This window comes from Festucalex cinctus, chromosome 13 (genome assembly GCF_051991245.1).
Source record: "Festucalex cinctus isolate MCC-2025b chromosome 13, RoL_Fcin_1.0, whole genome shotgun sequence".
Lineage (NCBI taxonomy): Eukaryota > Metazoa > Chordata > Actinopteri > Syngnathiformes > Syngnathidae > Festucalex > Festucalex cinctus.
In genome coordinates, this window is record NC_135423.1 from 16,034,490 (window position 1) to 16,060,030 (window position 25,541).

General features: G+C 36.7%; 1 protein-coding gene across 1 annotated transcript; it reads right to left on the reverse strand.

Moving 5' to 3' along the window:
* Nucleotides 1-11,135: 11,135 nt before the first annotated feature.
* LOC144033212 (cholinesterase-like) lies at nt 11,136-21,793 on the reverse strand. Its single transcript, XM_077541149.1, has 10 exons — nt 21,620-21,793; nt 20,525-20,830; nt 19,087-19,312; nt 17,324-17,453; nt 17,060-17,211; nt 16,740-16,926; nt 15,153-15,463; nt 13,824-14,033; nt 13,279-13,436; nt 11,136-13,154 (listed from the first exon to the last, which is right to left on the reverse strand). The coding sequence occupies exons 2-10, from the start codon at nt 20,820-20,822 to the stop codon at nt 13,057-13,059; spliced, it is 1,770 nt and encodes a 589-aa protein (XP_077397275.1). The 5' UTR covers nt 20,823-20,830; nt 21,620-21,793; the 3' UTR covers nt 11,136-13,056.
* Between the last annotated feature and the right edge of the window lie 3,748 nt (nt 21,794-25,541).

Below are 25,541 nucleotides of genomic sequence, written 5' to 3' on the forward strand. Positions count from 1 at the left end.
GTGAGGCAGTGCTATCCCCGGCCAGCCATTCTCTGCATGTGATAAAAACAAACAAAGAAACAAACAAACAATAACAAAAAAAACTGTATGATTGCAATAAATTATGTTCCATTTGATCTATATGCTCAATCCAATTATGACCAATAATGTCATTAAAATAGCTAAATTTGTATTTTCTGTTAAAATGTGCATGAGTGGAGAGGAGTAAGCAAGAATTTCAACTCAGTAAGATGGCGCATGCACTCACACAAGAGACATTGTGGGCCACAAATGACCCCCGCGCCATACTTTGGACACCCCTCGTCAAAACATTTGTCTAAAAAGTCTTCCACTGGTCTTCCAAAGATGATGAGACATTTTCTATCAGGGAATGAAAGAGGCTCATTGTTTGCACTGTCATCCTGCAGCAGAAGATTCCAGTTGTGCTGAAGTCAGTGTCTGACCCAAACAAGCGCCAGGCAATTCAGAAACAAGTTCATGAGCTGTTGTTTGTTCATGCATGGCCACTACAGGACTACTCCATTAGTAGCTTTCCCGCTTGGAAAACAATTTGTTAAAGTCGCCCAAAGGGTCAATGTGATATCAGAGAATTCATGGTGCTCAAAAACATTTGTATCCACTGTAATCAATATGGTTTTCTTACATACATGGACCACTATACTATCAACAACTCTCAATGTGTGTTTGGACCATCTCTTTATACAAGGTTTGCATAGAAGGCATTGCAAGTTAAAATAAAATGATATTGATGTGTACCAGTATTTTTCCAAAATAAATGTAAATATCTAGTATGATATAATAGAATTTATAATACTGTATGCCACATTGTGAGTATTGGGATTTATTTACCAAATTTCAGAGCTAATTCCAATGTTTTGCTTTGAGGTTTCACGGCTGGAATATTGCTGTGGTAGTGTAGTTTTTTTTTTTTTTTTTTTTTTTTTTTTTTTTTTGTTGTTGTTGTTGTTGTTGTTTTTATTCCAATACAAATTGATATATGTCAATGTAACTAGAGTGGAAACACTCAGATCAGCTCTACTCGAACAATTCAATAAAGTCCAACAAGCACTGATGAATACACATCTGCGTCTTTTCAAACAACACAAATAAATATTTCATATTTGTATTGTCTACATATTATTGTTTACTTCTGTGTTGTTATGAGTCTGACCACCAAACAGCACATTTTCTAAAGACAGAACTATTTTTAGCAGGTGACAGAGGTGTGTAACATACTGTCTATTTTCTATACAGCTTGTCCTCATTTGGATCATGGGTAAACTGGAGCCTATCCTAGCTGACTTCAGGTGAGAGGTGAGGAACAACCTGAACTTGTTGCCAGTCAATCACAGGGCAATTATAGACCAACAACGATTTACTGTCACATTCACACTTAGGGTAATTCTGAGACTCCAATTAGCCTAACGTACATTTTTTTATTTTTTGGGTTTGGAATATGGGAAGAACCTGATTTAAAAAAAAAAAAAAAAAAAAAAAAAATCAAATAATGCAAACCTGGGGGTAACATCTCAATTCCACATTTGATGGTTCAAACTGAGACTTTGAATCACCACCCGCCGCGCTGCAGAAGAGCTTAAAATAAATAAATAAGCAAGTAAATAAATAAATATATACCTATTATCAATATGCCCCTACCTATCCCTCAGGAGCCAAAAAGATGACCCAGTTAGAAAAGAGGCAGATGTGAGCATGAGGGACGTTACAGCCAGGTAAACAAAAAAGCATGACAAATAGGACTCGTGACAGTTCTCTTCATGTCATAAAAGTGCTCTTGAATGCACTTTAAAACATCGATTTCACAAAGTACTACTGTTTGGTTCAGGTCACCGTCACGATAATATACAATGCAGTGAAAAAGCATTTGCTCGCGTCTCAACTTTCCAACTTTAATGTTTAAAATGATCAAACAAATGTAAATACCAGACAATGATAACAATGTAAACATCAAATGTTTTTTTTTTCCTTTGAAATTATATTTTTATTTATCAACGTGAAAAAAAAAATATTCAAAGCTGCAGGGCCCAAGTCTTCTCACATTTTCATCCATCCATTTTCTTGACCGCTTATTCCTCACAAGGGTCGCAGGGGGTGCTGGCGCCTATCTCAGCTGGCTCTGGGCAGTAGGCGGGGGACACCCTGGACTGGTTGCCAGCCAATCGCAGTTTCTCACATTTCTGTACAGATATTTTGTCCTACATTTCCTTGCAGACTTATTTTTAACACTGGAGGATTTTCCATACTAAACTGCTTTTTCTTTTGTGTTGTTTTTGTTTAATGTCATGCCACAGCATTTCAGTTGGTTTCAAGTACATAAGTGAATTAGTTTAATGTTATTCTTCTTCTTCTTCATTATTATTATTATTATTATTATTATTATTATTATTATTATTATTATTATTATTATTATTATTATTAGCATCATCATCATTACATCTATGCATTAATTTATTGGGCACCATTCAGATCTCCTCCATTCACAAGTTGACTTGTGTTTGTGTTTTATAACATTGTTACAACATTGTTCTAATGCAGAACCCAAGTGTCCATCATTTTGAGGTCACAATCCTGGTCCTGAAATAGCAAAGCATCCCCAGACCATCACATTACCACTGCCATATTTGACTATTGGTATTATTTTATATTTTTGAAATGCTATTACATACAGCAGAGATGTCAAACTCATTTTTGTCATATTGTTATTCTGGTTTCCTCAGAGCATTATAACTGTGAATCCATAAAAATATATGCCTCAAATTATCATATTTACACAAAAAAATTGTTGGACAACTAGTTTTGAAATCAGAAGCCAGTAAAAAAAAAAAAAACATGTTTTGATTATTATTTTTTAGTTATCAAGTAGTAGCTAAAAATTCTTACATTGTCTTCATGTTATTAAAAATTAAAACAATTTTCAATCCTGGTAATTCTTTGAGTTTTCTTTCTTTTTGTTTACATTTGTTGCCTTTGCAGGCCACATAAAATGAGGTGGTGGGCTGAATCTGGCCCAAGGCCTTCAGTTTGACGCGTGTGACATATATAACAAGTCACATACCTTACTAAAAGTTCATCTCATCAGTCTACATAATATTCTCCCAAAAATCTTGGTAATCACTCAGATATCTTTTCTTGTGTTTTATGTTTTTTTGTTTTCCATCTTGCAACTCAACCATGGTTGCCTTTTTGCCTAGTCGCCCCTTTATTGCTATCTTTACTGAAGCGAAAGAGGCCTACAGTTCTTTTGGGTTCCTTTGTGACCTCCTGAACGAGCCATCGCTGTGCCCTTGGGGCAATTTCTGTACATTGGCCACTCCTGGGAAGGTTTAACACTGTTCCATGTTTTCTCCATTTGTGGATGATGCCTCTCATCGTGTTTTGCAGGAGTCTTGAAGCTTTAGGCCATTTTTGAACATTTCTTTATTTCTGATCTGTTATTGAATTTCTTTGGATGGTGGGATTTTGTTGCAGCTTTTTGAGATTGTTTGACTAATTTCAGACATGCTCTGTTTAAGACTTTTTGAATGATTGAACAGCTTTGGTGGTAATCAGGCTTGGGTGTGGTCAGTGAAAATGTACTCAACGCTTAAAACAAAAAAAAGTGATGAGCCACATTTCAAGATTGAAGAAGGGGGGCAAGTACTTTTCCACATAAGACCAGAAAACTTTGACTATTTTTGCCCCTTAATAAATAAAATCACCATTCAAAAACTGCATTTTATTTTTACTTGGGTTGTCTTTTATTTGTATCATTGCCTGATATTGTCAACAAAAGTGTTTCATCAACACATGGTGGACTAAAATAGGACTAAAAATTAATTAATAATGCTTTTTTTTTTTAACACAATGGCATAGGGCAAAACGACAACACAACAAAGGAATTTCTACTACTTGGATTGCGTGTTTGTGTCATTTTACACACCAGCGCCTTTACATTACAAATGAAACCATAGTGATGTACTCTGCAACTAAAAGTAACAAAGTTGAGTTTGTGCTCTAATATTGCTAACTTCTTTCCCTAGTAGAAACCTTTGCTTCGGGAAACTAAATCTGTAATCTGCTTAGTCGTGTTGATGCATCAGACATTTTTAATCAGCGGTATTGAAAGGAGAGCAGCTCAACACTAAGGCGCTTGGCAAAAGCACTGCATTGAGAGGAGTAATGGAGAGTGGGGGTGCTTGGATGTGGGGATGAAAGCAGGAGCGTGCGTTGTATGAATAAGCAACATACTTTTTTTTTTTTTTTTTTTTTTGTCCCCGAGCAGGGTTGTAGTTGCTGACTCTTAAATTCAGATTTTAACTACATCTGAAAACCCAAATAACATCAGTTTTTGGTATTTTGTGAGCTGAAAACAAGGAAGACTCTTTTTGCTGGCAGTTTAACTACTGTATAGTAATAATATAAAATGCATATTTTTACCTCTCAAAAAGCAATATTATTGTGCATGCATTTTATGTGGAATTTTAAGTAATTTAGGTATAACAAGATGAAAATGAGAACAAGAGATAAATAAAGCTCATTGGTGTGAATTGAGCTTTTAAATTATTATTATTGGCATGTAATTTATGTTGCAGGTTATATGCAATGACTGCAATTTTTTGTATTGTTTGATTTAAAATCACTGCTGGAAGACAAAGGCTGGGGAGAGGGAAGTCGGAGTCTAGAGCTGTCGCACCTGCACCTCAGCCTCGGATAAGAGGTAGGCCTTAATGTTCTATTATACGGTTCACCTTTTGCAGTCTCACAGATTTTTTTTTTTTTAAATGCAATTTACTATTTTTTACAGTAGTGAATATATTTTTAAGATCTATGACAGTTTGGGCATTGAGGGTGTTTAATTAAACAAGAAAGAAATGTGATAAAATGTTAATGCCTATTTGAGAGAAGTATATGGTGAGGGGCCTTGCAGCCTTAAACCATATAGTACGAATGTAAAATATAATGATGAGTACTTCGCGGATTTGTGGATATGATTTGGAACACAACTCCAGTGATAAACTATTGGGGTAATTTGCTAAATTGTTTAATATTTTCAAAATCTACACAATTGGTCAGTTCGCTTGTGTGGGTGTTATTTTTACAAATGATTGACCGTTCAAAAGTGTTGAAAACGTCTTGCTGTCTTTGACGATGCAGTGATAATGGAAGAACATACCTCTTGTTTTTGGGGTCTCCTAAAAAGTGCTGATTTTGGAAACATGATAATTCAGCTCGACGCCAGCCATATACTGAACATCATTGGCATAACAACCCCACCTCCCACTGCCGCATTGTAAACGTAAACACAAACTGCATCTGGCATATTGAATTTTGCTTGTAGAGCTATTTAGTCTGTGCCAAAGCTCCATCATAAATCATTCTTTAAAATGCATGCTATAATGAGTTTACTTCCAGAGTACAGTATCAGTATCTTTCTCACAAATACACCCCCACACATTGCATCCATGGTGCCAGAAGAAATCTGATTGTACTTTTTCGTTTGTTTGTGGTATCAACCCAAATTGCATCATTGTACCTGAAAGGTGAAGCAAGACATTATGGAGTCTGTTGATTGGTCAGAAAAGAATCAGGAGTGGAGGGGTTGGTGTTTGGGCCCTGGCTGACTACCGGTGAAAACGACACTTGACATGACTCCCACTCCCGTACTGCTCCCGTTTTGGAGGTCATATATGTTACCGGTGTATATATATATATATATATATATATATATATATATATATATATATATATATATATATATATATATATATATATGTGTGTGTATAAAATGCATTGGTCCGAGTTTTTTTGAATTTGTCCTCCTACTGGATAATCCTGCTCCCATTAACTTTTTTTCCTCTCCCGTATCAATCCGGTGATGGGATTCCCCCCACAAATGTCCCCTTGGTGGAAACACAAGCCCTGTGTGCGTAACCTATACTTATGTTAAAAGTGACATGATCTCACCTAGTGACCTGGCACCCACCAAATCATGTATTCTTTGCTGAATGATAATGTGATGAATAAATCAGTACAGGTAAATCCAAAATCCACCAACTGTATACATATTAAAAAGGTTAGGGTTAGTTGGCAATTGGCAATACACCACTGAAAATATTATGTACATTCCTCCTGCCGACACTTATCATTCGGTGATATTAGAGAAACAAGGCCATTCGTCTTATGACAAGGTTACAAAATAGTGACCTTGAATGACTATGCTTTACAGCAATCTTGTTAATTAGAAGATATTACTGGAATAGAGCCATAAGTGTGATAGACATAGACAAGACAGGACTTTGGCATGGGGACAGTTTTGTTACGGAGTAATGGGGAAAAATAGTGTCGATTCTATCACAATGAATCCACCGATCCTTTTTCTTTACTACATGTCCTCATTAGGGTCATCTGCACCATTTATTCATTGTGAAAGAGAAGAAACCATTTTCAGCACTTTAGATTTGTCAATAATTTGTACAAATGAATGTAATAAATAAATAAATACCATGTGGGAACTGACCTGACTAATTTCAAAATTTGTTAAAAATTACGTAATTGGCTGAATTTGAACAGAGGAGGTTTGACGTCTTCTTTCTTTGGTGGTGGTCCTTATGCATGCCAGATCCGTCGCACCAGCATCTACTGAAACTCAACAGAAGTACCCTCTCCCTCCCACAGCCCCTTGAATCAGTTGGTGCTGGTGTCTGTGGTTCTCACTTTGCTTTATCTATCCTTCCCTCCTTCCTCTCTTTAGTTTTTCCTCTGGTCACTTGAGATCTTAATTTATTAGAAGTATGAGGTTTCTGGGGTTGGCATAAGACTCTGGTTTTGTAACCACGCAGGAGGGGTCTTGTTGGTGCTGGACTTCACTTTGATGGATTGGATGTACTGGCTTCTATGGATCTCACTCTGCCTTATCGATCCTTCCCTCCTTCCTCTCTTTAGTTTTTCCTCTGGTCTCTTGAGATCTCGCTAAATTTGCTGGAATTTAGAGGCTTCCGGGGTTGGCGTAAGACTTTGATTTTGTAATCATGGGGAAGGCAGGAAGTGTTTGGTCGGTGCTGGATTTCACTTTGATTTACCTTTCTTTTCTCTTTATTTCTTTTTATTTCTGACCTTTTCTCTGGTCTCCTGACCATTTAAACCTCACGACTCTGGCAAGATTCTGAAGTACCTGGTTAAGGCGAAGGGTAATGGGATATTTATAAGGTTTTAGGTGAATGAATGAGTATAAATTTATACGTATTTGCACGCACGCACGCACGCACACGCACGCACGCGCACGCACGCAAACGCACGCAAACGCACACACGCAAACGCACGCACGCAAACGCACGCACACATACACACACAAAAAAAAAAAAAAAAAAAAAAGAGCAATGATGACAAGACGTTGAATCGGTAAGACTACCGAATGAACAATTCTGAGCTCTTTAAAAAGAAAGAAAAAAAAAAAAAAATTAACAGAGGAGGTTTGTGCCTGTGATGATACAACAGTAGGCCTATATAAAACAACACTGTTTTGTTTTTAGAAGTTATAATGATTATGTGATTAGGCATACTGTAGCAGATTTTAAAAAAATGGTCAGAGTCTATGCAGAGTAAAAAATAAATCAGGCATTGAGTCAATGAAAGAACAGATTAACACGAATAAAAACTAAGGAAAAAAAATCTGAATGAATATGTCGCCAATTTTACATTGTGCTCCAGGGACCGGAGATGCTTTAAATTCAGCTTTTATTATCCTCAGGCTGCAACGCTGATGGACAGACATTTCACTTAAAATTTCATAGGCTGGAATTAAAACAGACCACCCATCCACTAAATACCCACCCACGCACAAAGGCATGTTTATACGATGTTAGCACATTCCCAGACACACATGCACATGCACGCACACACACACAATAACCTTACTGTACTGTATACTGAAAGCCTCCGGAACACCTTTTTTTTTTTTCTTTTTTAACCTTGCAGTGCAGAAACACTGTGTTAAAGCTCACAGTGGATTTCTAACCTTGAGAGGGCACATACAGTTCTTGCAGAAAAGGGTAACCAAAAATTACACCCACATTAAGAGAGTACTATTACTGCAGAAAAGGACGGACCAAAATGGTGTCCACACCAGGTCACCCCAAGCACCATATGAGAAGCCTACGGGCCTTTCTACAAATAGCTCAACAGTGATGGGACATTGTGACTTGCCAGGAATGTTGTATAAGTAATGGTTTTAAAATGAAAACGCTTGCAGAGATTTAGAAAATTACTGTACTGCAATGTGTTGCATATTGCTATTAATATCTCGTGAGTTGTTAAATCATTCTTAATAAGGATTAAGAGAAACCCTTTACTGTACATGATCATGCTGATCCTCACATCGATGAATAACATTATTAATAACAATTAGAGGTAATTTGAGCATTTTTTTCAATGAATGAATAAATCATACTAGTTGGCCTTTGCATGAATGATTAATCAGTCAAAAGTAGCAATCAAGGACAAAAAGGTTGTTGTGTTGACCCCTGCTTTAAAATAATATGACTCCTGTAAAATATATATATAAACAAAATAAGACACATTCAGCAACAATAAGTGGTCTATTTACCAGCTTCCCATGTCAATTTACTGCACATGCTCACTTATCTTGTAGATTGCTCTGTAAGACTTGTGTACCGTATATTTGAAGCTCCAAATATAAAGAAACCCAAAAGACAATTGGTTTGAAAGGCTGTTTTATTGATCTTGCCTAACTACTGAAAAATTCACAACATAGTCATGTACAGATGAACCGGCTGCTCAAGATGAGATGAGAGGAATTAATAAGTCACACTATTTGTTTAGATAATCGTCTTTGGGAACAGCAAAAAAAAAAAAAAAAAAAAAAAAAAGCAAGTGCTTGGGTTTTTTGGTGTACCTGAAGGAGGATGACAGCTGTGGTTCCGGGTCCTGTGATTGTCCCAGGGATCATTCACCCTTTCACAACCATGTCTTCAAGGGAGCAGTCAATGACAATCGAGATCTGGAAGGACACCAAGTTCCTGGAAGTATTCTGTAGTGCAACCTGCACCGATTGATGATCAGTGATTGACTGACCATCGTTCAGTCAGTGGAGTATTGAAATAAAAATAACGTCCTTTATAAACTTGGGTGCTGTTGACCATTTTGTGGATTGCTGGTTAATAGGGTCTACACTATACCGTTTTGAAATTCTCTCATAATCTTTATAAAACAAGATGTTTTGTCATCATGCCACCCAGGTATGACGCAGTAGTTTTAGGATTAACATGCAAAACCCAAATATTAAGTTGGATATTCCTAATCTTGAAAATCGGAATACCTTCTACCATGCAAACTGTTTACATGCCACTCGTGATAGTTGGTTATTCCATAGACTTGAAGCAATTCATTTACCAAGTGCAACATTGGAGTACTATGATCGAAAAGCTATGTTCAGTAAATTAAGGTAAGACCGACTCCACCGCCTGTACGACTGTGCCATTAAATTTGTTCCTACTGCTCCATTTCCGGATTTAAAATTGTTTAAAATGCCTAGACCTGAACAGAGTGCATTTCCTCATCCCTTGCTGCCGGACCTATTTGTATGTCTTTGTCCTCTATTGGTGCTGGATTGTTGTTTACTGACAAGGATAAATCGCTTTATAAATAAATATGTTGATTACCATGGACTGAATGGCACGACCATTAAAAAAAAAGGATCCACTAACCTTCAAGGGCTCAACCTTTGTTCCATTGCACTCAGTTCCTATTTTTGCGAAACTCAACTTGCACAACACATACCATGAAGTAAGAATTAAAGGGGGTAGCAAGTGGAAAATGAGCTTCTATACTTCTGTGAGACATGCCACGGTATCTCTCTGGATTTTCATATGCTTTGTGATCCATACTTTGGCCATGTGCTGACCATTACATTGGACATTTTTTTCCCCCAACAAACATTATTTCATATTATGCTATTGTGTAAGTAGCTATTTATTTCAATAATTGCAAAGACCTGAAGCAGAAAAAAAAAGAATTTTAAGGTTGCAGGCAACATTCTTCCAGATGTAGAATCTCATCCCCCACCCTCCCCAACAGCACAAACTCTTTCCTTCACTTAATTTAGTTGGAAGTCCATAAATGGCAAGCTTTTAAATTAGCATTAATACTTCTTCCTATCAGCTATCGCAACTTAAAAGCATTTGACCCTGAATCAGCTCACTCTTGCATTAAAATACTGTTTTTCTTTTAATTATTTCTGCTGCTCTCATCACAGACTAGAAAGCAACTAAACTATACATGTATCAGCCAAAGCAGAACATTATCACATTGTCGCCACTCGTATAATAGTCTTTTCCAAGTCAAGCATTTCACAATGAGACAACCATATGAGCAACAAACTGTACTGGTGAGTCACAAATTCATGCTGACCTGTAGTTGACAGTCTTACATTTATAATAGACACAATAAATTAGTAGTTCTCAGTCAAGTCTATAATGTACTTTAGGTTATTGCAGGCTCTTAAACATGAGAATAATGAATGTGATATTAAAAAGTAATGATATTACTGACACTTGCTTTTCTTGAATACTCCTCATTTGTCTGCTTAAATGGAATAACGGTCTTGGTAATCACTTATAATGTCCACTGCCAAGCCTTTGACAACATGTTCCGCCTTAACTATGCCTGGGTGTTGTAAATGCTAATTTCAGTAGACACGTGGGAGGTGTCCTTAATTAATGGATGTGTCACTGTCAGATTTGTTGATCACCACTCAACCTTGACATCTGTCCCCCGGCAGCATTTTTTTTTTTTTTAACTCACTCAGAGATCATGCTCTCTTGTTTTTGTCATTAATAAGAAAAGTGTACTCATATGAATAAAAATTGATGGGGCATAAACCAACCGCATTAGCACGATACATACCCGGATCCTATTTATTTATTTACTTATTTATTTGTTTATTCTACAGTTCTCTTAAAAATAAACAAACAAACAAAACACAGAGACAAAAAAAAAAAACTGCCAGAAATGTCCACTTTATGATTTTCTTTAAGAAATAACTAAGGTTTTATATTGCCATAATTCTGGACAAGCAGTCAACAGAAACAGGAAGTTAGACCCACATTATGAAAATGACAGAACATAATAAAAAATAATGAGATGTGTAAATGTACGCGTTAATTTTGGAATCACATAGCTCTTATGGGGCAAACAGTGCAAAACACACCAACTTCACACAAAGAAAAATAACAAAACATACAAATTAAAAAATAATTTATTTTATCATTAACATATGAGATCAAAACAAAACAGTTCATTAAGAAACACTTAAGTTTTGCAGAACTTATATTTTATTGTTAACTAATTGATTAATTAATGCTTGTATTCTTGTAATAAGCAAACGCAATTACCACCAATAGTTTATTAATCAACATAGAAAAAAATACATTAGTAAAAATATAGATATTCCCTGACATTGAAAAAGAAATGAAAATACACTTTGGTTGAATAAACAGTAACACAGAAGGTTCTATCTTCACCCCAATCATTCTTGGTAATGTGTGAAATTCTATATAGCTGTGCTGCAGCCAGTGGAAGGATTTTAAAAATAACTAACTTCACCAAAATTGTGTTACACTACCTGCGCAAATAGTTAGACGTGGTTCCGGCAGGCATAAAGTTTAGTCATCTTTCAGCCACCGAATGTCACGTGTGCTGGGCGTATGTCAAAGGCGCAAAACATTCAGCCAAATTCCCCAAAAGGCCAAACAAGGCTTGCACCAGCACGAAAAGCTGCACCATACGAATATAGTAGAAACCAGAGTGTTTGCAGCAGTGCATTCAGAACCTCTACTTTTTTTTTTTTTTTTTTTAAAGATATAAACTGAAATTGCAGGTTATAGCAGAAAGAGCAAGTATCTATTCTAGACTATGTACTTCCACACTTAAAATGGCACTCCGGTTCAGGACAAAATATGTTAAATGCATTTGATTTCAAACATGTCAAAAATGTAATGACAGTTGTAGCTATTGTCATAAAACAAGTCTCCAAAACATGTAACTGTTCACACAACTTGTTCACTGCAAACACGTCAATTCATCGCACCATTTCGAGACAAAAAAAAAAAGGTCTAGTCTAGTCAATAGTGAGTATTCTCTGCAGAGTTATCGAGTCAGGAAAGTAGATAGGTACAGTAAATGGGTACATGCATGTTATCATTCCAAAAATGGAAATTGTACTTGTAATCATACAGCACAATTATCCTCAAATGTTTAACAAGCACTTGAAAATTGCTGTGACACAAAATGTGACTTCAGCTGCCATGTCACACATTTTGATTCAGATATTATTTTAAGATGAACACATTTTCAAAATTGGGCTTGGACCTACATACAAATATACACCAAAATGACAGTTTGAATAAGATTATTTTAAATGAAGCCACAAGTTGACAAAGAACTTGTATAGTTGCTGTGGACCAGATCAAAATCCTTGCAGCTCCATTTTTTGCAAGGACTAAAATAACTTCAAATGTTGCACTCCATTTACTATATTATATTATATTATATTATATTATATTATATTATATTATATTATATTATATTATAGTATATTATATTATATTATATTATATTATATTAACATCAGTCTAGTATAGCACAGTACAGTATATTATACATTATATTATACAGCCTATATTAAATATTACATTGCTCCTGCCAAACATGGACATAAGCGGAAAAAAAATGGGGGAGGCCATATATCCCGTGAAGGGAAATTCTATTAACTCTGCTGGAAATTGTTGTTGCAAGCATTACTCATAAACACAGTCCACACACGTGCACAAATAGATTATGTGGGCATGAAGGCAAGGTACAGTTGTCAGTTGTGAGGGGGTGGGCTTGCTTGCTCAAGACTCAGGAAGCAGACTGCCATCTCTCCAACAACCAATCGGGAATAGGTAATCGACCCTCCGACAAGGCACAGTTTCCCCCCCGTATTTGGTATATGGGCAGCTGACAATCAAGCTATATGGAAGACAGATTTGCCTCCTGCACCCTTTACAAACAGATTAACGTGATAAACAATGAAATTATAAGGAACATACAACTGTAGTGGAGCATTATTCCGTTTGCAGTCATACAAGCCTGTAGATCATCTGTGGACAAAGACACAAACATACACAGTTGTGGCATTAAAAATAAGTGATCATTTATAATAGAATGCAATACAGTACATTACTTATAAATAAATAAAATGATGACCGGTGAAAAATGTCCGACCTGAAACCTTCTGTATTCCAGGAATCACTCTATTCCACAAGAAACACTCGTTGGCTTTCAACATCCTTCTTTTTTCTGGGAAGTTAGAGTTTAGCGTGACATACTCTTGGCGTTCAGGGGTGAACAAGGGCCATGAAGCCCCATCAATTCCTGGATTCCTAAATAGAAAAGATTACAAAGAGTTGAGACACACACACGTAGACACAACTACCAGGGCTTTAAGGACACCTTATTGTAAATATCAATGCGGTAAAAGATTAATGAAGAAAGTCCAAGTTCACCCCCCTTGCTGCAGTATAATTTTATGTGGTCTGAATTGTTGCGGTCCCGGCTACAACTGATTAGGCAATAACTATAACTGTTGCATTGCTAGTATTCTAGACACTACTTGTTGTTTTTAGAGCAATTCACTCTTTCACTATTGTTTGAATGAGGCAGAATTCATGGTTAGGTACTTGAATACATTAAATGCGTGTTGCAACGGAATGGCTCAGAGTCAATGATAAAGAAGTATGTACGTCCATTACATATTTGATTATACATACCCCGTCCTCGCAAAGTTGGCCCAATGTTTCAGAAATCTTTTGGTCATGTTCACTTCAGTCTTCGTGTATCCCCATGTTACATTCAGTGGCATTCCAAACACAAATTCTATCTCGTAACCATGTAAAACACCCATCCATGCCGGCCAAGGATTTAGGGAAGACTGGTGGTCAAAAAAATACAGGAATGATTTACCACCCTGTTGTGAGTACCTGAGGGGAACAAACACGGGGGACTTATTAAATTATTATTGTCATTACTGACCATTATTTGGACTTTTGGTAACACTTTATAATAACTATCCGTTATAAGTAGTTCATAGATCATTAGTTGATTGTTAATTAATGAGTTGTTAATGACTTATTAAATGTTTGTTAACTGTTTGTTAAGGATTTATACTTATGACTATAAACAGTTAATATGTCATTATTAAACTGTTAGTTATTGAGTTATAACTGACTTGTTAACTGTATATTAATCATTTGTAACTATATATTATAAATTAGTAAGAGTAAGTTACCAAACTATTAGTAAATTACTTACTAATGACTTGTTAAGTATCAGTTAATAGTTTATATCTGTTATTAGGACGTTATTCTAAAGTGGTAGGTATTCCTCATTTATTAACTGTTATTAAATGAGGAACAGTTGCAACTTTACGATAATATCCCAATAGTATAAATTAGCTACTTACTAATATTTAACTTATATATTAGCTAATTCTTTACATAGTAGATGTTAACCATCTACTAATAACTATGAAACTTTGTCAAACAACAAACAGGTGGAACAAGTTGAAAGTACAGAATTTGAAGGTGAAATTTAAAATATAAAGTTACTATGCCTTACCATGCCTAAATACAAACTATGAAGTAATACTTAACAAGTCATTAGTAAGTAATTTTCTAATAGCTTGTTAACGATGTATTACTAATTTATAAAATATAGTTATGAATAATTACTATACAGTTAACAAGTCATTTAGAGCTCAATAACTAACAGTTTAATAATAAAATTTTTACTATTTATAGACATCATTTTAAAACCTTAACAAACAGTTAACAAACATTTAATAAGTCATTAATAACTCATTAATTAACAGTTTACTAATGGTCTATTAACTAGTTATAACGGGTAGTTATTATAAAGTGTTACCGGACTTTTTTTTTTTTAAACTGTGCTCTATAAACAGCATTTTATTCAAAAACCTTTCCTATGCATATGCAAACCACACAAAACTAGATTCCAGAATTTCTGACTGTGAGACATACACACTAATCACCATAAGTCCACCTACATTAATGTAATACTGTTGACACGCTCGAATTTACCTGTGAGCAAACTCTAACAAAGGACAAACAAAAAATCTGTCTCCAACCAGATCCCCCAGGGAGTCACGGTTTTTCATCCTGTTATGTTCATCCGTCCAATCAGTGTAGTGGAAAATCGCTCCTTCTTCTGCAACAGCGTCCGAGCCCGCCATTGCCAGCCGTACTCCTTCCATGAAATCCATCCTGGTGATGAGACTCTCACCAGTGAGGTTGAATCCTGGCACCCCATAAAGTAAAAAGTAGGGCCCTTCATTCTTGTTTAATCCAAAAAACACTTCTTTTTTTGGAAGTGTATGACTTTTCAGTAACACCTGTAGAGAAAAAAAAAATGTGTAAAAAAATGTGTTTTTCAATTGTGACTTCTTGTTTTTCTTTCATTTGTAATATTCTTATATTTGTCCACACTGAGTTTACAGAATTACTCTCTCTGACCAATCACGTATGACCTCGAGCATAGGTGTCAAACACGAGTCTCAAACACTTCTGAATCAAATAATCAGGATCATTATAAGGTTTCTGCAGCGCTTGCTGACTAATCAGGTGTATTTGAGGAGGAAACCGGACCAGTTTGACACCTATGACCCTGAATATTTGCCTGGAGTTTCTTGCCAGGGGTTAATTGTCCTCAGAAACTCAGCTCATAGGATCAGTTGGGCAGTTAAACCAACTCTACCACAGAGTGATTCATTCATTTTTTTCATTTCCTTTTTCAAACAGGAAACCGTTGATGTTGTTAAAGTAACCGATAAAGATTCATTCTGCTGCAGATACCATTCAAACAGGTGGCCCGTTCGAAGCAATATGTCAGCGCATCCGCCATATTGAATGAGTAACGGAATGATGCATCTTTACAAGTAGTTTCACTTTTCCTCATCCAATGTGGCTGCGGCATCAAATGTACCCACGACGCCGCTGCAGTCTACTGTAAGTGTATGTACTATAAATGCGGTCTATGATAATACTGTCAGCGGGCGCCATTCAATGGATAGATACACGGCAGTGCTATATAAATGTATTTATTTATATGGGGCAAGTTAATGCTGTCTATAGAGTATTCATAATAATGGGGCCCACCCATGTATTTCATGTGCCCCCCTTAAGCCTGGGCTCTGGTAACGGGTCTGGTCGCATACACGCTTATTTTGAATGAATCGCTGCATGAAGGTCAAATTTGGTCAACTGGTAACTTTGAAGATAAATCCTGCGAGGATGGTTTACAGATGAAAAACAAAAAGTGGTTGTTTGTGGTTTGTCTGTTTTCGACAGATCATTTATGCAGAAAGAAATTCCTCTTCATATGACTATTGTTCATTAATGAGTGTTTTTGTAGCGCCAACAACTTCAAAGCATACCATCTCTTTTCCCTAGTGGAATATGTACGCTATTTTCAGAAGATGAATTCTCCAAAATATTTTTTTTATCATATTATCCTCATTAACAGATAGCATCACTGGACTCAAATCAGCGTATCAACTTAAAATCGACCACTAATGCTCATGGTACAGTCTTTATGTAAAACTTGAATTTAAAAGAGAATATGTGGCACTCCCGTAGTAACGTGACATGGCATGAAAGACTCAGACCTACTTCAACTTTATCAGGTAGGAAGTCCCCATCCACAGTAGGTCCAAAGGGGTTGGGCAGTAGAGTAGGCTCTGTGAGAACATCAAATTGCTTTGAGGTTATCACAGAAGGATCAGCCGTTTGTAAACAGACGTCCAGTTCAGCTAGAGAAGATGTGGGGCAGCCGATTAATGTTGCCAGACTCATGGACCTGGATGGTAAAGCAACAACGTAGCTGGTTCACATACGGTACTCAGAATGGTATGCTGGCTTGTTAAAAAAAAATAAAGTACGTTTTAAAAATGTGACATTTGAAATCTGTAACAGGAAAAACTTTTCACTACCTTTCATAGATAACTGTCTTGCTGGATGAGGCCCACGGTGCATTCGGGGAACCACTCTGCATGACAGCCCTTTGAAAAAGGTCATGACTACCAGGGGAGAGGAGGTGGAAGCCGACAGATGCTGACCCAGCACTCTCCCCAAAAATTGTGACCTGTGTAAAACAGCAAGATGAATCAACTCACATTACTTTTGTTAAGACAACTTTGCAACTTAATTACTATTGCTTAACAAAGAGAGAAAAAAAAAAACATCAAAATTCTTACCTGTGAAGGATCACCCCCAAAAGCGACAATATTATTGGCTACCCATTGGAGGGCCAAGCGCTGGTCAAAGAGACCTGCATTGCCTTGGATGTTGTTGTCAGGCAAAGCCAAGAAGCCAAGCGCACCAATTCTTAAATAAATGATACAAATTAGTTACTTAATACTCTTAATGATAGTCTGAACATCAATTTATTGACGTTATTCATAAGTGACCAGTACATAAAATAGTAATATGAGAAATAATCTCAAAGCTGTGACTTGCGCTCTCCCCACTACAATTTGATCTGCACTTCTTTTTCTTGAGTCGTAACGGAAAAAGTAAATGGCATACAATACACAACGCTTAATTTCTAACAATACTTTATCATCAAAGCCCTTTTTATAGCGTCTCCTTTTTCATTCATTCAACCGTTATAGTTAATCCTTATTCATGCATTGATGATGCAACCTCAAGAGCAATGTGGGCCTCGGTTTCTTGAACAAGGACAAGGCGAGAGAAGCGAGGGGAAAATAGTTATCAAAAGTGGAAGTGGACAGATTTGAGACAATCTCTCTACTACATGAGCAAGCCACTCTTGATCCCTATTCTTTCAACTTATCTCACCAGGGCTCATCAAACGAGTCATTCCTTTCACCTGCATGATCTTTTTTTCTTTCTTTTCTTTTCTTTTCTTTTATGAGGTGCATGCCTGATGCTTTTTCTGATGCAAACCATCCATTTATCCTGACTTGGAGGATAACCCAAATCAAGGTTTCACCCATGAGTCTGATCCAGGGTAACCAATCTAAATTAAGTGTCTCGTATATAAGCTGAACATTTTTGGCCTATTGGTAAAGCTGAGTTTAGTACAGCAGAGTGGACCCAAAGAATGCAGAATGCAGACCAAGGCCATTTGAATGGGGATGCCGGACTGCGTATCCTTCCAGGAGCTGAGTCTCAGAGGCCTCCCTATGACTTTCTCCATTTAGAAAGTGACAGGTGGTCCTATCTGCCTATCACCATCATGGCTTGGTGTCAGTAAGCACCCAAACACTGTTACCATGGCAGAGGAGGCTTAAGTACATTCCTCTTTTGCAATACTTTCTACGGGATTCATCAAGGTCATTATTAGTCAAGAGTGGTTGCTTCGATACATACCTTATATGTAAGTCCAAAAGTCCTGAGGGAGTTTATGTAATAGGGTGACCATATTTTCATTTCTAAAAAAAAAATAGAGGACACTTGGCCCAAGCCTCGAGATACTTAAATGATACTCAGATGACATACATTATAACAAGTTTAATGTATGCCTACTCTGTATTGATAGAAACAATAATGTAAGCCCAACCTTTCTTGCTCCTACGATCAACCTTCTGTTGTTTTTCTTTTATCTTTTTTTGTCCGTTTTTTTTTTTTTTTTTTTTTTTTTTTTTATGGTGTATACGCTGTCCAGTTTTTTGAGTGCAGACTGTTACAAGCCAAATATATTGCTGGGTCAATGAAGAAGCTCAGGACTGCATATGAATACTCAGGAAGACTATAGCAAAAAATATATATATCTATATATCTTTATATATCTATATATATATATATTTTTTATTTATTTTTTTTAAATATATAAATAATTCTAGATCTGTGTTACAGTACATGTGCTTTTCCATTGTCTAAGCTGCATATCTTGTTGTAAATGGATCATGGAGAATGATTTGATACCACACCAACAGCAACAAAGTCCACTAATAATGGACCCCCAGTAAATCCTTATCAAATAATAAGTCCTCACCTGTAATTCATTGATACCACAACAACACCTTCAACTTTACTCAGGTAGCGGCCATCATAGATGTCCAGAGAGGATGTTCCTGAAATAAACCCCCCACCATAGATCCAGACAAGGACAGGAGCCAGTGGACTCAGACTAGCTTTGCTGAAAGGGGTCCAGACATTTAGATATAAACAGTCCTCACTCAACTTCGTGTTTGGGTTCCACATCTCTGAACCCCTGAAACCTGCAAATAAAATAAAAATAAATAAATGAATAATAGCTCAAATCCAAAAGTGAGAGTGAGAGTGACTCAAACACTGCTACAGGGGTTGGCACTCTTCTTTTAGATGTATGGAGGTGAACTTCATTGTTAGTCATAAGTTCAAGAGCTTCATTTTATGAGCATGTATAAAAAGCTGGCATGCGTAGGTTCTGCCAACGGAGTATCAAATTTGGTTTTCAAATCTATATTTGGAGATTTTTTTTTTTTTTTTTTGGCATTTGCAGTATACATAGGGCTAGCACGATCTGGTTTCCAAACAACCATCCCTGACAGGTGCTTGTGTCTATAAATAGCAATGTATTCGTGACCCAATCTTTTTCCATCTACAGTAGGAGGCTTGGCTTGTCGAACTACACATGTACAGCAGATTAAATAAATAAATAAATAAATAAATAAATAAAAATATATAAGTAATTATAGTGTTTTGGTCATACGTTCCATGAGTTAGAAATAATTCAATCACATACTATGTTATGTTTTGTTCTATAGTATGAAAGCTAAAATGTCTAACAGCCCCCCAAATGCTAAAAGTGTGCTTATAGCCCAGGGGCAAGCTGTCCCATGTATTACATAAATGGACAATAACTTGTTTTTGTTCCAAAAATTAATTAATGGGAAAATTAAAACAACACAGATTTGGTTTGGTTTAGAAGATAATGTACCACTATACAAGGCCCTATAATACAGTCTCGAGACCATCATGCAGATTGAGCTAATAATTGAGGTAAGAAAGAGTCCGTCCATCCACTTTATGCAGTGCTTGTCCTCGTTAGGGTCACAGGTGAGCTATCCCAGCTGGCTTTACACAAGATCCATGGTACAACATGGACAGATCGCCAGTTAATAGCAGTGTGCTCGATCAAATAGTATTGTTTGTCTTACTGTAAGTCAACGTTCCTCTTCCTATGAATCACGTTTCACCCCATCGTACATTTTTTTTTTCTTGTGATATCTTGGTGGGATTTATAGTCTTAGTTTAGCATCCTTCCAAATGGATGTTATGATGTTTTGAAATAAGAATAAACAGTATTTGTCAAAATGTCAATATCACATGAAACCCAAGAACACAATTCCCACCCACCACGTATTCTTCTGCCAAATGTTCTTCCATGATTCGACAGTGCCATCGACCAAATCAAGAAGTCACTAAACATGAGAGGAATTGTGTCATACCTGGGTAGTATGTATCTGGAATCTGATAGCAGGAATGTGCATAGTTTGTAGCATCTAACACTCCATCCCATCTTTCTGCAGGCTCTGGAGCTCTGAATCTCAGTTTGCCAAGAGGTGGTTTTGCATATGGAATTCCAAGGAAGGCTCGCACAGCACCACTGAGCACGGGAAGATATTTTCCTCTGACTTTCCCATTGATAGTATTGACTACAAGGTCCTCTTGTGTGGTGAGTGACTCAGACAGGATTGAAAGCAGTATGAGAAGAGCACACGTCTTACGTGCTAAGTGCGTCTCCATTGGAAAGCCTGCCAGAAACAGAAACATACATGCATAAGGGCCAATATTACATTTCGGACTAAAATACAGTAATTGGAAAAATGCTGTCTAGCATGATGTCTTGGAGGACCTCAATTCTATTGGAATGCTTGTTGTGACAACGCTACAAATAAAATTGAGTCTTTTGCTACCCATGGAAGTCATCTTTTAAAAGCTGAATCAGAGTCAACTAGTAAAGACTGTTTACTTCTTTTTACAGTTGCTCTGTCAGAATGTTAAACAATGTTAAATGTAATTTATGTTTGTTTGTTTTTTTCTTTAGTGGTTAACATGAATGCTGAATGCATTTACAGGTTTTCACTGTTTTTATACTAACACTGCATTTAATTCCACGCATGAGCATTTAAATCTATTTGTGCAACAGGCATTCTTCTCTGGAGGAAAATAAATATGTTTACGTGAATTGCTATTTTCTAAAGCAGGCAAATACATTAATATGCATTGCTAATGAAGCAACATAACTGTAACTTTGCAGTATACTGCTGTAAATTGTGTTAGTTGAACACACGCAACAGTGCGTCACTAAGCGCACTCGGAAACTTCAGATCGTGTGCGCGTGCGTGCAATGTGCGGGCACCTCACGTTGCACTTTGCAGTGCGTTGTGATAATCCCAACATTCGCCGATTAGCGGACATTAGTCACGCATGCATCTCATGCAAAAGGTGCAAATGCCACACAGCAACGACGCACGTCAGTGAATAAAGCCTGCGCGCCGGATTTATTAATTAAATCTTCAAATTATACTGTGACGTCTTACCTTGTCAGTTGCAGTTTGAGTCTGCGTGGAGTGGATGAGTACGCTGTTGTTGACATGAGGAAGGCGTGGAATCACTGTCCCTGTCCCGCGTCTGTGGACTTCCCCCCCTCCCAGAGTCATACAGTAGCTTCACCCCAGTTAGAACCGCTGCGTGCATGATAATGAGAGTAAACTGAACAGTTGAACCCTGTAAACAAGGGTGTGCAAGCTTTACCTAGGCCCATCCTGCAGAACTGACACACACCTGAAAAAAAACATTTTATTTTATTTTTAAATTGATGGGTGTGTTATTGTATTGAAAATAGAATGCCTCTTTTCATCTTGACCACAATTGCCTTGTAGGAGATTAAGTTCAAAGATAAGAGTCACTCTTTTACGCTTCATTTATCACTCTTATGGGTCATGATATACAGTACCACTACATTATTTTTGACAGTGTTGTAATTTGATACAACATATCATATTGAAACTTGCTTCTTTGTACAATTGTTTTTGGTCTATGAGTATACTGTAACCCATATGTGGTTGCAGACACATTTTCAAATTAATCCTATTATTGATAATATTTATATTATTATAAACTAATTTATCTATTACCAAAAACTCAGTTGAGTGGCAAATTTGAGGGAATGGCCCAGAAAATGAAAATAGCAAACTTAAAAACATTGTGGTCAGTGAGGAGTGGATGGGCTTATGTGTCTACATTTCCATCCAATATATACAGTAAAGTACATTTTTATTTGCATTTTTATTACAATGTGTGAGTGTGAGGCTCTGTGTTTAATTTTAGTAACCGTAACTTAAAAAAATGATAATAGACCAAATAAGCTTTGAAAATAAGTCTGCTTTTTAATTCAACATAAATATTCATATTTTTTGTCTGTTTTAAGCTATTGTCTTTTATCTCTCATCTCCTCATCCATGTACACTTCTTTCAGTGTGCTTTGAGTGAGACTCAAATTCCACTTGCTTTTTATTACAAGAAATTCCTGCATGTTGATGACTTCCCTGAGCGTTCCAAGATTCAGCAAAACAATTTTTTATCTGGAATCCTTAAGCAGTGATGTATTTTTCTGTCTCTGTGCCAGTCTCCCATCTGTGTCACCCTATTTCAACCCATGGGAAGGGAGAGTGGGGGGGGTTCCACTGGGAACATGAAGCTCAACAGTAGGGCGAGCCTGTTGAACAGTAGCATTAAAGAAATGAATGAATGGGTGTGCAGACATAGGACAGCTCTGGTTTCCCCATATGATGATGAAAAAGATTGTACTCAGGTTTTTTAGCCAAACATTGGTCACCAGGGCCCCTCTCTGGAACCCGGCTTGAATGTGGGACTTGATGCGGAGCTTTTTTGTGGCTGGGCGTGAAACAATGGGGAAAGTGAAAAAAGAGAAACATAGGGCCACCTTCCAATCGCTCACCACCTGTGGGAGGGGGCCTTCTTTGAAGAACCCTCCCGCTGGGGATTCCCTCATTCAGCTGGGGGATTCCATGCTAAATGACAGTGAGACCCAGAGTGGCATGAATGGGAGTGACCCAAATGATGCTCTGTTATTCAGCTTTTTCACTCTTCATGAATTGTCAGGAACGAATACCTTGTCCTTATGTGCACTTGGCACCAAAACACCCCTGGCTGCATCAGTGATCGACTGTGTTTGTGTATGTGACAATTTACCACTGGTTAAACCCCGAACTAGGCTGAGTGAGACTTTTGTAAAGAAAAACATATATATATATATATATATATATATATATATATATATATATATATATATATATATATATATATATATATATATATATATTAGGGGTGTCAGCCAATTAAATTTTTTAATCGTAATTAATTGCATGACTTCAGTAGTTAACTCACGATTAATCGCAAATTTTACATTTGTTCTAAAAGTACAATTAAATGTACAATATTTTAAGTGTTCATAGTCTTGTCAACATAAAAGTGGAAAAAATGTTAAACTAATAGAATGCATCTTTTAGTCCTACAGTAATGTCATAATAATTCAGAAAATTGTGTTAAATTAAAAAGATGTACTGTACTGTAAAAAACAAGTGTGACATTGATTTGTGTTGAGGTAATTTGTCTGCCACTAGATGGCATAATTGCATTTTTTTATATTAAGATCTATCTATCTTTAATTAACATGAAGTAACTTGTGAAATTATGCACATTATTAAAATTGTAAAATACAGCTTCACCGACCGTCCAAAAATCGTATTATTAAATTTATTACTGCTAAATTTTGATGCCACAAATTTTAATGAATGATGCCACAAGATGGTGACAAAGCATGGATTTTGTCTAAGTAAAGCTCCTCAACTCACTTCAACAATTTTCCTTGTCACCAAGATGTACAGTATCAGCAAAGACATACTTCTATTGTTTTGGCCCGAGTACAAAAACAAGGTTGTGCAATGATAGACAGCTCTTGGGAGGAAAGGCATTGCAACTGCATGTAGGAGACAGCAAACGGCTGCCGCGCCCCTTCCTCTCCTGAGTTTTACTGTAAATGAAGTCATGTCTTATTGTGACACACACACACCCTGCACACACCATCCAAATTAACCCATGAGTGGGTCATCTCCACAGGTAATAGAGCACTTGTCCCCCTGTGACAGAAGCTTCCCTAATTGGTATAAGAGCTAGATTGAGAACAAGGAGGGAGCGAGAGGTTGGGAGATGTTACTTGCAAGCCGGTGAACTGAGAAACAGGGGGAATGAATGCGAGACAGCTGGTTAAGTGTTTTCAGAACACCCCTTTAATGAGATAATGCTATAAAAATAAGCAGTAAATGGAGATTGACAGGGTCAAATGAAATGGGGTGAACATAGAAGCCATATTTGCCATTGATGTGTGTGTATCTTGTCTTCAATTGGCTCTTGGCAAATAATGTAATAACAATAGCAAATACATTTTTTTTTTTGAAGCAACAACTTAAAGTTGAAGGTCATACATTTTAGAACACACCCAAAAATTGGGAGAAAAATACACAAAAAGCCTCTAAAGTTGAAGAGACACATTTATCAACTCATTCAACTTGCATGATCCAAGCAATTAAAACATATTTTCTATATTATATACCTTTTCAATTAAATACTTGAAACATTGCTTGTCCAGTTAATAGGCATTTACTAAAATGATTATTGAGCTTAATAAGAGCAAAATGTTTTGAACAAATTGGGCGACAACCCAAATGATCAATTTTAGATTTACTGTGGGTTACATTTTATTTTATGAACTCCTAAAAACTTTACAAATAGAAATTTGTAGGTTAGGCAACTTCACGACTCTGGCGGGACTCTGAAGTATCTAGTTAAGGTGAAGTATGGGATTTGTAACAGCTTTCAGGTGAATTAATGAGCACAAACTCACACTAAAACAGATCATAATGACATGTTGATTTGGGCAGGATGCCAAATGAATAATAATGAGCTCTCATGAAAAAAAAAACAAAAAAAAAAACATGTTGGTTAGGTTTCGTCCACTTCACTCACGCCACCTATGTTGTTTTAGTGTCTGTGCACTTGTGCCCTCATCCTTATTTGGATCAAGCTTCATTTTCCAGCCAACATGTTCCACATACATGTCACAGACAGATTATGATGGATTAAATCCTTCTGCTGCAGTATGATGGCGTCTGAAGGTTACAGTACTCTGAGATTCGTGGGACTGCATCAGAGCAAGAGTTTTCTGTGTAGGTTGTGTGTGGGCATGTGCATGAGAGGGAGAGCAAGAGGAAGAAACATGATAGATTATATAACTCTTTCAGTAGTGTAAAATTTCATTTAAGATTCTACTTTCCATTCAATCTTAATAAAACAATTGCCTTGCGACCCATATAACGCCCCATTGCACCCACACCTTTCCCAAACTCAATTGTCTTCCTCACTTGCTCATGTGTGCACTTG

Coding starts and splice junctions, on each gene's coding strand:
- LOC144033212 (XM_077541149.1), bottom strand. CDS start 20,822: ATGGAGACGCACTTAGCACGTAAGACGTGTGCTCTTCTCATACTGCTT. Junction 19,313..20,524: donor TCCAGATACATACTACCCAG/GTATGACACAAT, acceptor TTTTATTTGCAG/GTTTCAGGGGTTCAGAGATG. Junction 13,155..13,278: donor TGGAATACAGAAGGTTTCAG/GTCGGACATTTT, acceptor CTTTGTCCACAG/ATGATCTACAGGCTTGTATG.